The 12,659-nt window shown below is 48.9% G+C and overlaps 1 protein-coding gene and 1 non-coding gene across 3 annotated transcripts in view; both read left to right on the top strand.

Moving 5' to 3' along the window:
• The window catches only part of ILRUN (inflammation and lipid regulator with UBA-like and NBR1-like domains), a 93,813-nt gene extending 83,784 nt beyond the window's left edge, over window positions 1–10,029 (top strand). For both annotated transcript variants that reach the window (XM_045074729.1, XM_045074728.1), the window contains one exon: window positions 8,296–10,029. In XM_045074729.1, coding sequence (XP_044930664.1) covers window positions 8,296–8,331 — 36 coding nt within the window. In that variant the 3' untranslated portion in view covers window positions 8,332–10,029. The remainder of the gene's footprint in view (window positions 1–8,295) is intronic.
• LOC123390671 lies at window positions 7,186–7,332 on the top strand. Its single transcript, XR_006605211.1, has one exon. It is a non-coding gene; the product is annotated as a U4 spliceosomal RNA (small nuclear RNA).
• Window positions 10,030–12,659: the final 2,630 nt, after the last annotated feature.

Genomic DNA, 12,659 nt, shown 5'->3' with positions numbered 1-12,659 from the left:
AACTCTGCCTTATACAGAGATAGCTTTGATATTATTGAGTTAATAAGTGAGGCCTTCTAGGTGCTCGACCCATGCTAATGTTATCTTCAAAGAATTTCCTGTCTGACACGTACATGTGACTAGCTCATAGGAAAGACTAACAGCCAGTAAAGGAGTTTGTTGAGTTCCAGTTGACTTTTAAGTAAGTGTTCGTATGAATTTGGACAGAGAAGGCAGTGGTACCTTGGCAGATGATAGATTCAAACTGAATTGGAGGGAAGAATAACCCACATGTAGGAAGGCCCAGAGGCATCCACAGGCAGGGTGTGTTCACGGGACACTGGCCAGCCTGGCCATGGAGTGCAGTGTGCTTAAAGGGGTGGAGTGAATTTTGAAGGAAGACCTTTGAAAGCCAAGCAAAGGAGAGCCAGTGTTTAAGGTGGAAGGAAGCAGAGTGACAACAATGCTCTTCAGCAGGGCAAGAGGAAGGCAAATATGAGACCAAGGAGAGTCCCATTTATTCTCCTGCCTTAATCAGCAAGACATTGGGCGGGGGGGAGTGGGCAGGGGTGATTTTGTGAATAATTGTAAGAGAGGAGAGAGAACACAGTAGCTTGTAAGGAAGGGGTAATTGATGGAAGGTTACAGGAGTTCACATGGACATTCTAAGAGGAAATGGGACCAACAGCCTCACCCAGTGCTTCAGCAGAACCCTCAGAGTCAGCCTGCATCAGTGATGACAGGGCTAGGAGCTTGGATAAGCTGCTCTCCTGTTGGGGTAGCCTTCCCAGGGAGGCACTTACCAGGTCTTTCTTAATTTTTAGGAGCATCTCTCCCACGAGGGACGGCCTTGAGAGAGCTCTGTGTGCCTGCCTCCCACCTGGATTCTAGCACGCTTGCTCACCCATGGGATTTGGGAGCTAGAATTCCAAATTGCAGATAACTTTTTCTGAAGTCTTTACTGAAAGGGGAAGTCCAACCCAGCGCCAGTATCCTCCTTTATTATTATTATTATTTTTTAAAGATTTTATTTATTTATTTGAGAGAGAGAGACAGTGAGAGAGAACATGAGCGAGGAGAAGGTCAGAGGGAGAAGCAGACTCCCCAATGCAGCTGGGAGCCCGATGCGGGACTCGATCCCAGGACTCCGGGATCATGACCTGAGCCGAAGGCAGTCGTCCAACCAACTGAGCCACCCAGGCGTCCCCAGTATCCTCCTTTAAATAATCAATTTTCATTCACAGTGATGTTCATGTTTTATTCTTTATGGTGATATTCTTCATTTGCCACAGGGTAGGTGAATGCTCTGGGAGTTGCCTTTGGCGGTGGGGAGCTCTGGATGGATGGGAGGAAGACTGGAAGGAGGATGGAAAGATGGGTGATGGAGGGAGGATGAGGGCCGCATGATGAAGGATTGGATGAATGGGTAGAGGGAGGATGAATGGACAGATGACAAAGTCCCCAGTAGGACTGTAGAAGTTAGTTAAGAGCAAGAGGGAAAAACTGTTACAGAGGTAAGTATAAAAAGCGGTTTTGCGGGTCTTTTTTTGAAAATAAATTCATACACTTTATGACTGAGTCAAGCTTTGGAGCAGTTTTGGCACAGACAGAAAGAAGACTGTGAACGGACCTGCCCTGTGATTTGCCCTCGTGCATAAAAATAGGTTTCTTTTCTTTCCTTTGGCTGAGTCTCATACCCATCCTTAGCCAGTGCATAAAATATGTCTTTGAAATTTTTGAGGACTGTCCCATGAGGGGCTCGAACACCAACGTTAAAGCGTCTGCTACAGTTCTTGTCCCACTCACATGGCCCTGCTCTTCGAGTTGGAAGTGCCTTGAGCGGTCAGCAGCTGTGGAGGGAAGGGTCACAGTTTGAATATTCTTGAGACAGCCCTCATCACCCTGCTGGTGACTCTGGTAGAGACCTGATGGGACTTCTCATTAATGAGAAACTAACAGGATTGTTGAGGGCTGGGTCAGTGGAGCCAGCCGTGTGAGCAGGGCCCCCCACACTGTGTTTGCAGTACAGGACTAGGACAGAACTTAGTACAAAACCCTGTATTCTTCTGTGTTTGCATTCAGTGTATGTAGTGGTACAAAAGCAGCACTAGGCAGATGCAGTGCTGTTCAGGACTGGCACAGAAAGTGAGGAGGAGAGGGCCCAGTGGTGATATCTGATGATGCCATCAGTATACACGGAGAGCGTGTTACTTCGCTTGCCCTGCCGCATACCTGCCTGTCTTTCTGTTAACATGTGTGAGCCCTTTTATTTATTTAAATCACAAAGAAGAGCAAAATAAACACAGATATATGAAAGTCTCCATGTTGTGGTGCTTTATCTAAACAACTAGCTTTCAGATAGAAAAAGCATAGCCCCAAAAGCCCTTGTAAGACACCCTTGTTTCAATAGGCTTTTCAGCCTCCCTCCCACCCTGGAACGTTAAATGTTAATAAACAGATAAACAGTTAAAATGTTAATAAACATTTAAATTAAATTACAAACAGTTAAATGTTAATAAACACCAGGACAGAGTCGTTCACTGTCATCCACTCGTTCGTGTTACTGACACTTGCGGCTTACTGGACGCAAGGCATCAAGAATCGGCAGAAGCAGCTTCCAAACCCTCTTCAAGGGCAGCTTGCTCTCCTGGTAGCCCTGTGTGTCCTGCCATTGAAAACTGATGGAGGAACTTTAAAAAAATATTCCAGCCAAAACCGAACTAGTGTCCTGTCTTTTTAAAAACACTTTAGCCTACAGTGAGTGTTTTCTCTGAGTGACAGTTTTAATAGTCTTTTGGAAAAGTTACTGTGATTTCTCTTTAATTTTAAGAGAACTGTTGCAAGTGCGCACTCACATAAGATCAGTGATAACCAGATCACTGGCTGGGAGTGACTCTGCTGGTCCCCAGGGTCAACTATACTGTTGTGAAAAATCAGAGCAAGATTATTTTTAGGTTTGCTTGAGAACAGAATCACAAGTACTAGATCTTAAGTTGTCTTTCTAGGAGGTTGTGGTGAATGGGACTGAACTTATGCTTTATGTCTATAAATGTTGTCTTCTAAAAGTATTTTAAAATATTTGAGAATATTAGCCAAATGATGGCTCTCAGTTGTTTCTCCATTGTGGAAGTGCAGCTCGGACCTGGCCCAACTACTGTGATGATTCGGCCGGCTTGAGGCCAAGGTCCTTTTCCCAGACACCAAGAATGGAGAGGCATCTCTGTATTAGCTGGTGGGTTTGGCATTTCCGTGCTCTAAGAGAGGACTTGCCTGCCATGTAGCCAAGTAGAACTTGGGTCCCAGGGCTCACCACTATGACAGCCATTGAGTGAAAAGCTTAGGGAAGACCGAGCACACGGGCAACACCTCAGTCCCCGTGGACCTAAAGGCTGTCTCTCCTTTGTCAGGAACACTTTCTTGTCCCCTAGCAGATGCAGCCTTTGAAAGCTTTGAAAACTATGCAGCTCAGGTAGGCGCTGGGAAACTGGCCTTTAGACCCGGAGTCAGATACAGGACTTCTTTTCAGGGTTTGATTATTCATACCCTCTATTAGCATGGATAAAGCCAGCCTTGCTGCCAGTCCCTAGGTGCTGAGAAGTGATTCCTCACAGAGAGAAGGGCAGCCTTCTGCCTCAGACTCCTGAGATTTGCAGTCATGCCTCTGGCCTCCATTTTCACTCGAGTCAGCTTAAGCCAAGGCTCTGCGGTAACTACCACCTGATGCCTCTATCCCTGTTTTCCTTATTAGAAGAGGCACAGCTGTTTTAGGAGAGGTGTCATGTGATACCAAGTTAGTTAAAATAATTGACCTTTACTTCTCCTGTGGATAGAGCTTGAAGAGTTGCTAGGCCCCAGAAGAGAATAGACATTATTGCCAAATCCTGCTTTTAGGCTGGGGTTGGAGACTTCAGCCACCAGAACCTGTTACACTGGGTCTTGGAACTCCAGTGGAACCTGAAATATGGATGGGCCTCCCATGTCCAGTATACCTCCATCCCACTGTTAGGAAAGGCACTTCCTGCTTGGCCTCCTGCCATAGGACACCCTGGACAGGCTGTTCTTGGAATCTCTGCCAGGCTTTTCCTCCACAGCTGGTATTGCATTGCCTGTGTTCTGTGATCCATTGTAACACCTATAATCCTGCATGTGGGGAGTCTAGATGATAAAGTTGTTTTGAAATAGAATTGGCTCCCTCTCCCTTCCTCAAAGTGATGGTAGTTAATTTGGCTGGGTGGGTGGTTGGGAATAGAGTTTGTTCTCAAGCTACCTTTCTGCACCAGTAGAACATCAAAAACTTCCAATATGCCATTCTCTGGGTGAAAGGGATTTAGGTAGCATTTTCCCCCTCAAAAGGCACAGAACCTCAGCCACTAAGTTAGAGGATCAAAAATCCATAATCTGAGCTAGTTACATACCTCACTGAATGTCCAAGGGCCAGAGCACTTACATGGAAATCTGAAAATGCTCACATGTCTTTGTTCCTCTCTCCACCAGTTGCAGAGGACCCCTTTTATTTACCGTAAAATGGAAATGTGCAACAGCTCCTTGGCAAAGTCATGAACTCCCTTCTCAAGCACTCCAGACAAGTCATAAGGCTGTTACTAGCATTATAAAGGCCCACATGAAGTGTAGGGAACTTTGGTCTGGAAAACAGTTAAATTTAAGGGGGAAATACTTCATAGAAAACAAATGCTATTTTTTTGGGGGGGGTTTTCTTTTGTCTCTGCATTTTTTTCCTGCACAGAGACCTTTGAGCATAGTATTGGTTCCAACTCTTGTGGGAATTCTAGGCCTTTATTGCTTTCCTTGGATTGTGCTGAATGAACAAGTGCTGGGAACTACTGAGCGCAGTTTGTTTTAAGCTTCTACACTTTCTATTTCTGGTGCATGTAACCTTCGACCAGGCCCTACAGAATGGAGACAGAGAGCTCTTCACTTCCCAAGCCCATCCTTGTTGATCCGGTGGTACATGGCCGCTGAGATAATTCCAGTCTTAGCCTGTTTGCTAGAGGCGTAGTTCGCTTGGGGACTGGCAGACACTGGGCCATTTTAAACACCACTGCTCTTACCAGTTCTGTGCCCTTGAGTGGGTTCCCTCTCTGAGTTTGGAGATATTGGCTTGTCTCAATGGATCTTTTTGAGAATTAGAAAGAATAGGTTAAAGTGCCCCAGCAGCACCTGGCATGTTGTTGATGCTCCATTCACCCTGGCCTGCTCCTCCTCCAGATTTGCACGGTCGGGATTTCTTTGATGATAACCACCAAGCAGATAGGAACATACTTCTGGTCTTTTGAGGCTTGATCTGGGGGAGGAAAAAAATCAAAAGCGATTTCAGTGTCTTCCCCTGAAAACTCTACAGAAACTTTAATCTAATCTCATGATCCCTATTCTTAGCAGATTTGACCTCTGGCCTAAGCATGACCAAAAGAGGGGCTAAGCTTTCTTGGAGGCCTGTTTTTCAGCCTTCTGAGCCATGCACTGTATTGACTCCTAGGACTTTTTTATTTATTTTTTTAATATTTTATTTATTTATTTTACAGAGATACAGTGAGAGAGGGAACATAAGCAGGGGGAAGTGGGAGAGGGAGAAGCAGGGAGCCTGATGCGGGGCTCGATCCCAAGACCCAGGGATCATGACCTAAGACAAAGGCAGATGTTTAACAACTGAGCCACCAAGGTGCCCCTGACTCCTAGAACTTTAAATCTTGGGAAGACTTAGAGTGGAACCTGAGCTCCTCTTAGGGAAAGGGACCTTATCCAAGGTCACTTGGTGAGCTGGTGCAGAGCTGGGAATAGAACCCAGATCACCTCTCAGTTCTGCTCCAACTATATTCTGCTGCAGTGGGAACAGGAGGGTCTTGAATCTCTAGCCTGACCACCGCCAGAGTCCCGCCTCCCCCTGAGACCCGGGACCCTGGAGCCTGTGACCAGATGGTGGCATGACCCCCAGATACTTGTGTCCCCAGGCCTAAGCAGGTATCTCAAAACTTGATTTTGGAAGGGCCAATATTCCTGTGACTCGGAGATGTCTGACACTCCAGGTAGTAGGCTGGGAAACACCTGTCCTCTTTTAGTTATTAATTCAACAAATGTTTATTGGGTGCCTGTTGGGCCAGGCATCATGCTAGATGCTGGGAAGATGGAGGCAAACAAAACAAAGTCATACTGAAAAAGATTCTAATCACTGGCTATCCTGCAGCCAAGCACTATTTTCCCTCCACAAAGAAATCTTTTTTTTTTTAAAGACAAATTCTGACTGCCTGCATCCCATCAAGCTAATGGTGGGAAATTTTATCTCCGTCATTCTTGTACCTTCTTATTCTAATTATGCCTAGATTTGGGATTCCTTTTTTGTTGTTGTTTTTAAGATTTTATTTATTTGACAGAGATCACAAGCAGGCAGAGAGAGGTGAGGAAGCAGGCTCCCTGCCGAGCAGAGAACCTGATGTGGGGCTCAATGTGGGGCTTGATCCCAGGATGCTGGGATCATGACCTGAGCTGAAGGCAGAGGCTTTAACCCACTGAGCCACGCAGGCACCCCTAAATTCAGGATTCTTTTTTTTTTTAAATAAAATTTTTTTTTAATTTATTTGACAGAGATCATAAGTGGGCAGAGAGGCAGGCAGAGAGAGAGGAAAGAAAGCAGGCTCCCCGCTGAGCAGAGAGCCTGATGCGGGGCCGATCCCAGAACCCTGGGATCATGATCTGAGCCAAAAGCAGAGGCTTTAACCCACTGAGCCAACTAGGCGCCCCTAGATTCAGGATTCTTAAGGTAGTTTTCAAGCATCAGCAAATTCCCTCAGGTCATTTATCATGGTTACGGTTGAGACACCTGCTCTTGGTACCCATTTGGTCCCTTTGGTCAAGGGCCCCGCTGCTTGTAAGCCACTTTAGGGTTTAGGACATTAGGGAGGCTGGTCACCTGTTAACTTCTGGCCTCCTAGGTACTGGCATTGGCTGGGTCTTTCCAAAGAGCACACTCCTAAAGCAGGGTGGCTTGCATGGAGACACAGGTCATTCTCCAGAAAGTTCATGCCACTGTTGTTTGGTCTTGGCAATCTCATGCTGAACATAAGGGAGAAATGAGACCATGAAGCCTTTTCCACCCAGACAAGTGGCTCCGAAAATACCTTTGAGAATTGAAAATAAACCTTATTATCATGTGACAGGGGAGAGGCAGTGTGGGAGAACAAAAATCAGACTTGAAGCTTTGTGCAGTGGCAGCATCGTAGCCAATGAGGTTTATCCGAGGCGCGATTGTTGCTATTTGAAAAATCAGACTTGGGTTTGAACCTTGGCTCTGCCTTTTCCTACCCATGTGACTCGGAGCCGGTCTTTTAGTCTCTGCGGTGAGATGGACATGAATTAAATGAGTGTGCAAGGGGCACCTGGGTGGCTCAGTGGGTTGAGCCTCTGCCTTTGGCTCAGGTCATGATTTCAGGATCCCGAGTTGGGCTCTCTGCTCAGCAGGAGCCTGCTTCCCACTCTCTCTCTGCCTGCCTCTCTGCCTACTTGTGATCTCTCTCTGTCAAATAAATAAATAAAATCTTTAAAAATAATAATAATAAAGGAGTGTGGGAATCCTTACCCGGCTATAGGGTGAGGGTTTTTTTTGTTTGTTTGTTTTTAAAGATCTTTATTTATTTATTTATTTATTTGACAGGATTAAAGGTAGGCAGAGAAGCAGGCAGAGAGAGAGAGAGGAAGGGAAGCAGGCTTTCTGCTGAGCAGAGAGCCCAATGCGAGCTTGATCCCAGGACCCTGAGATCATGACCTGAGCTGAAGGCAGAGACTTTGACCCACTGAGCCACCCAGGCGCCCCTGTGGGGTGAGGTTTAAAGACAATGTATGCAAAGCTCTGAGTACCATGCCTGTTATCTAGGTGCCCAATGACAGTTCCAGTTTCTGCGGCAGTCTTATTGTTGGTATAAGGGTCATTAACCAGAAGTAGCCTACGTCTGAGGTTTAAGGTACAGAAAATGGTGGATGGGGATTTTTAGCAGAGAGGTTGAGAACTTGCTGTCCAGCAGGAAGGCAAAGTTGGTTCTGATGCAGCTGTTGAAAGATGAGGACTGGCCCCCTCCACTGCCTTCCCTCTGTCGGGATGGCATGATGGAGTAGGACTGCTTAGCAACTGGCAGTGCTGAGAGTTGGCCTCTTAAGGTTTCGCATGGCAAGGACAACCCTCGGGCTTTGTCTGTGCCGCGGGGCTTCCTTCTGGCTCACTGGGGACCATAGATTCTTCTTCTACTTGGTTTGATTGTCAAGTTGTACCTGCTTTGTTTACCATCACTGACTGTGTTCACTCTCTTCCAGGGGCTCCACGGGCCTTACCCCTTCGGCCAGTCTTAAACGGGCATCGGCAAGAAGAAAAATTAACAAAAGACAGAAGGCCTGACTTTGGGGTGGGGGGGGAGGGCAGGGGGTTCCTCTGGATTGCAGACCACACCACATGGACCCCTGGCTCTGACCGTCCCCCCATCCTGGAAGAAGAAGAAGAAGCAGAACAGACTAGTTTTGAGTAAACTCAGTATGCATGTGTGAGTGCTGAATCGCGGAATGGTGTTGAGGCTACTAAGAAGAAACCCATGCAGCCGCCTTGGGTTTTGTGTATTAGGCGTCAGTCTAACAAGTCATTAGGTCACTTGGGAAGGAAAAAAAAGTTTCAAATGGGGGAAAAAAGCCATCTTTTTAAACAAAAATTATTTTGCCTACAGACAGGTTGTAGTTTTGAGCACATGTTAATTTTTTCCCCTTTCCCCACTTTGTTTTTTTTTCTTTCGATAAGGGATAACATACCCTTTCTAGAATAGCTGCTTGCTCTGGAGGCGATTCAGGTTACCAGCTGGTGTGTCATGTTGGGAGACCCTGCAGGCCCATGCTGCAGGAGGGCAGCACGTGCTGCCCGGCTCCAGCAGTCTCGGACCCCATTTGTCTGTAATGGCATCAGCCAATGAGTTATCACCCTTTTCCTCCTTTTCTCTTTAATCTTCTGTTGATTTACACCTTGGACATTTGTATCTGTCAACCCCTGTGGCTTGCTACCATCAGAACCTCTCTGAAGACCCAACTTCCCTGTGTGGCCAGCAGAGGAAGCCTTGAAGACAGATCTTGGGCGAACATGGAAGTTTCTGAGGCCGAGAGGTGTCCTTCTGCACACACTTACGACAACTCAGATTGCTTTTCTTCCGTGTTTCTCTTGGCAGAGAGGAATGCCATCACGCTTACTGCTCTTTTGGATTCTTCATACACAGTGGCTCCCCATTCACTCTGGGAACAGTGCCTCTGGGCTGCGTAACATGCGTGTGCCACGTGCTCGCACATGGGTGTTGGTGCAGCTCACCAGCAAGTGTGCAGCGGGCAGGTGGAAAGGTGTCCAGGCTTCTCTGTTGTGACACAACTCCCTTCCCTGTGTTTCCCGCCCCTTGTCCTTTGCGGTATTTTCACAGCCTGTTAGTGGAGGCTGAGCTATTAAGGTATGGAAATACAGCCCCAAGCAGGAAGTTGGCCCTGGGGAGGGGCCGCAGTTACTGACTGTGATTTTGGAGACTGCAGTGTGATGAAATGAGATCCCCCCGACCCTGAGCAGGATGCTTGGCTAGTGGGCGGCAGTGGGCGAGGGGCAGCCCAGCTGGAGCAGACGCTGCTTGGCTGGCTGCCCGCTTGGGCACGTGGCCCCACCAGCATCCTGTGGATTGCAAGCAGGTTGAGCTGTGGACCTCTCTATGGGAAGCTTGAATCAGGCTAGAACAGCTGTCTGCCAAAGATACAAGAATATGCAAAGTCCCTCTTCTCTTTTCTTCTCACCCCCTCCTTCCCTTGAGTCTTGGTTGGTTTGCTAGCCGGGGATGTGGATCTAGGGTGCGGTTGCCAGGTCACCGGCCTGTTCCCACACCTCCACCATCTCGGGGGTGTGAGACCAGCAGGGAGGCCAGGTGATGAGCGGCTGCAAGGGGTCATATAGCCTGGGTGTGGGTGAGGGTCTGCCTGCCTGTCTGTCTCTGTCTGGGTGTCTGAGTTCCAAAAATGTGTGTTGTTTGTTCCTCCTCATCCTCTTCTGAGACTGTTGTTTTTTAAAGCTTGATTGTGGGAGAAAAGCTTGTATGAAATTCCTCCTTCACCTCCCCACCTCTCAAAAAACAAAGGGGGAAACACTTTGGTGCACTGGAAACGTGCTGGGGGAGGGTGGAGCCAACCCGCTGAGAAGGTCTGGCAGCTGGGGCTGGGATAGGACTAAGGCTCACACTGGAGCAGCCGTTTTCAGTGCACATGAGTGCCCCATTCCTGAGCAGAACAGAGGGGAGTCCCCATTGGGTGCCCAGGCTATCACTGGCTCAAGCCAGGGGCTCACCATGACTTTCTGTCTGAGGGCCCTGTTAGGCCCAGATTGCCACTACTGTTGGTGCCAACCTCCTGGGACATGGCCACCCTGGAGCCCACACACGCCCAGCCCTCAAAACAGCACATCTCCAGCTGTTGCTGGCAGGATCGTGGGAGGCTGTACATCCCCTGGTTTCCTGGCTTCCTCGTCGGCCCTGCACCTGGTGCACCTTCCCCATTGTCCAGGAGGGGCTGCCTGCCTTTGTTCAGCAGGGGCTTTCGTAGGTCGCCATTTGTGAGTCCGGCTCTGCCAGAGGCATCCTGCTCCTCCTGTTGCTTGTAAGGCAATGTGACTGTCTCAAGCACGTTGACTCCCCTCCCAAGAGCAAAGCGTTTCTGTACACGTTGGAGAGGGGAGCTCCTTGCAGAGGGCAGATCAAGCACAAGTAGTGTGTTAGGAGTCAGGGATTCCATGCCCCCCCCCCCGTCCCCGGGGCTGGGGGCTGCCAGTACCATTCATTCTGTCTCCTCTCACTGGTTTGAGTTCTGAGCAGTGCCCGGAGCCCCTCTCTTCCCCGTCCTAGTGTGGTGGTAGAAGCAACCCTCTCAGCCACAGTAGGCTTTGCTCCTCTCGGACTCTTCCCCAAAGGGCAGGCTGCCTCTGGGCAGGACCACCAGTGTCTGGCACCCTTGAGAGGAGGCAGACGGCATCCTTAGGCGCCTGGGCCCAGTGAGGGAGGCAGAGGGGCTCAGGGCTGGGAAGAACCTATCGTGTGCATGGAATGAGGTGTGTGTGGATGTGTGTATGCGTGCATGCCTTTTTTTCCCTTTTGCCACGGGGGCAGTTGAATTCGGTGTATTTTTCTACAAGAAACAGCCTTCTCTCCCCCAGTAAGGATTGTCTCTAATTTTAAGCTCATCATAGAAGCTCACCAAGACAGCTTTATGTGGCTTGAGGGTGGCCAAGATGGGATCCCCAAATTCAATCGGAGCCCCAGCAAGAGAGGATGGTGGGGTTGCTAGGGCTCAGAAATGCAAGCTGATTTCCCCAACCCACCCTGCCTTGCCTTTCCTTCATTTCCTTGGGTGAATGCTGGAGCAGCCATGGCTGCCCCGTCCACCTGGACAGTGGTGTGTAGCAAGCAAGCTGGGTGGGTGTTTGTAGTGGGACCTCATGGTGCCTGGGAGGAGATGAAGATGGGGAGGTTTTTCCTTACTGTATAAATGAATATTTGTATGATTAAATTAACACACACACACACAAACTATTTTCATGTGTGTCAGTGAGTTTTATTGTGCCCTCAAGCATCTGTGTATCTGTTTGCCCCCACAGTGAAGCTGTGATGACACTTTTTGGTTCTTGGGTCTTCCTTTTGCACATGGGGAACCTGGGACCCTGAGGTTCATTATGGTTGGGACATTCATCCTGGGGTTATAATTAGATCTGCTGCCCTTCCTGGCTTCAGTGACCAAAAAGGGGAGGGAACTATTTCCAAGGATATTCAGGTCCTCACGGTACTGTGCATCTCTTGAGTGCTTCGCTATGCCCAGCACAGAAGCAGTAGTGGCCAGGTTCGTGCTGATTGGCCAGCAGACATCGTTTGGGCATTTACCGAGTGTCGGGTCCATAGCCCAGATGGAGGAGTAGCACAGGTGGAATACAGAGCCTCACAGCCATCTTTCCTCCTGGGAAAAAAAGGCTGAGTTGGGGAGTCCCTCTTCCGGCCCCAGCTGGGCCTCTGGCAGGTGGGGAACACAGTTCTTACGTGGGGGTCAGACAGCATGAAAAGCACTCAATTGGCATGACAGCAAATGGTGGGTTCCCTGGACCCACCTCTTTATGGCTGTAGCATATTTGAGAGCTCAGACTCGTTTGTTTAGTCACATAATCCCCTGTGTTGAAGAGAAACACCAGAGAGGGAGGGAGCTGGTTGAGTCACACAGGTTGAGACCCATGGCCTCAGCTCCCAGATGCTGGCGTGAAGTTTGCTTAATTGCAGATCCCCCCATTGAACCTTAACCCCGGCTGGCAAAGCTGTGTGTTCTGAAGGATGGGGAGGCCATCTCCCCACAGGCAGCTTAGGGAACCGGTGGCCGCAGATTGACGAAAGAAATGGAGGCACCATGGGAGAACTGGCTTCTGTTCTATGGGCCTAAATATAGGACTCCAGTTCCTCCCTTTAGCCTCATAACGGAGGCCCAGGGAAGGGGAAACCGGCCCAGAGACCCCTGTGGTGAGTGCTCTCCCCCCAGTCCCCAACCACTGCTATGACAGCACACCAGCATCCTGCTTCCTTCCAGGTGCTGTTTGTTCTCTGCAGGAGAGGGGCCCCCACCCTGTCACCTGGGTCTTCTGGCAG

This window comes from Mustela putorius, unplaced genomic scaffold (genome assembly GCF_011764305.1).
Source record: "Mustela putorius furo isolate JIRA1106 unplaced genomic scaffold, ASM1176430v1.1 tig00000135_pilon_pilon_pilon, whole genome shotgun sequence".
Classification (NCBI taxonomy): domain Eukaryota; kingdom Metazoa; phylum Chordata; class Mammalia; order Carnivora; family Mustelidae; genus Mustela; species Mustela putorius.
The sequence above is the reverse complement of the archived record's forward strand: the minus strand, read 5'-3'. Positions and strand labels throughout refer to the sequence as shown.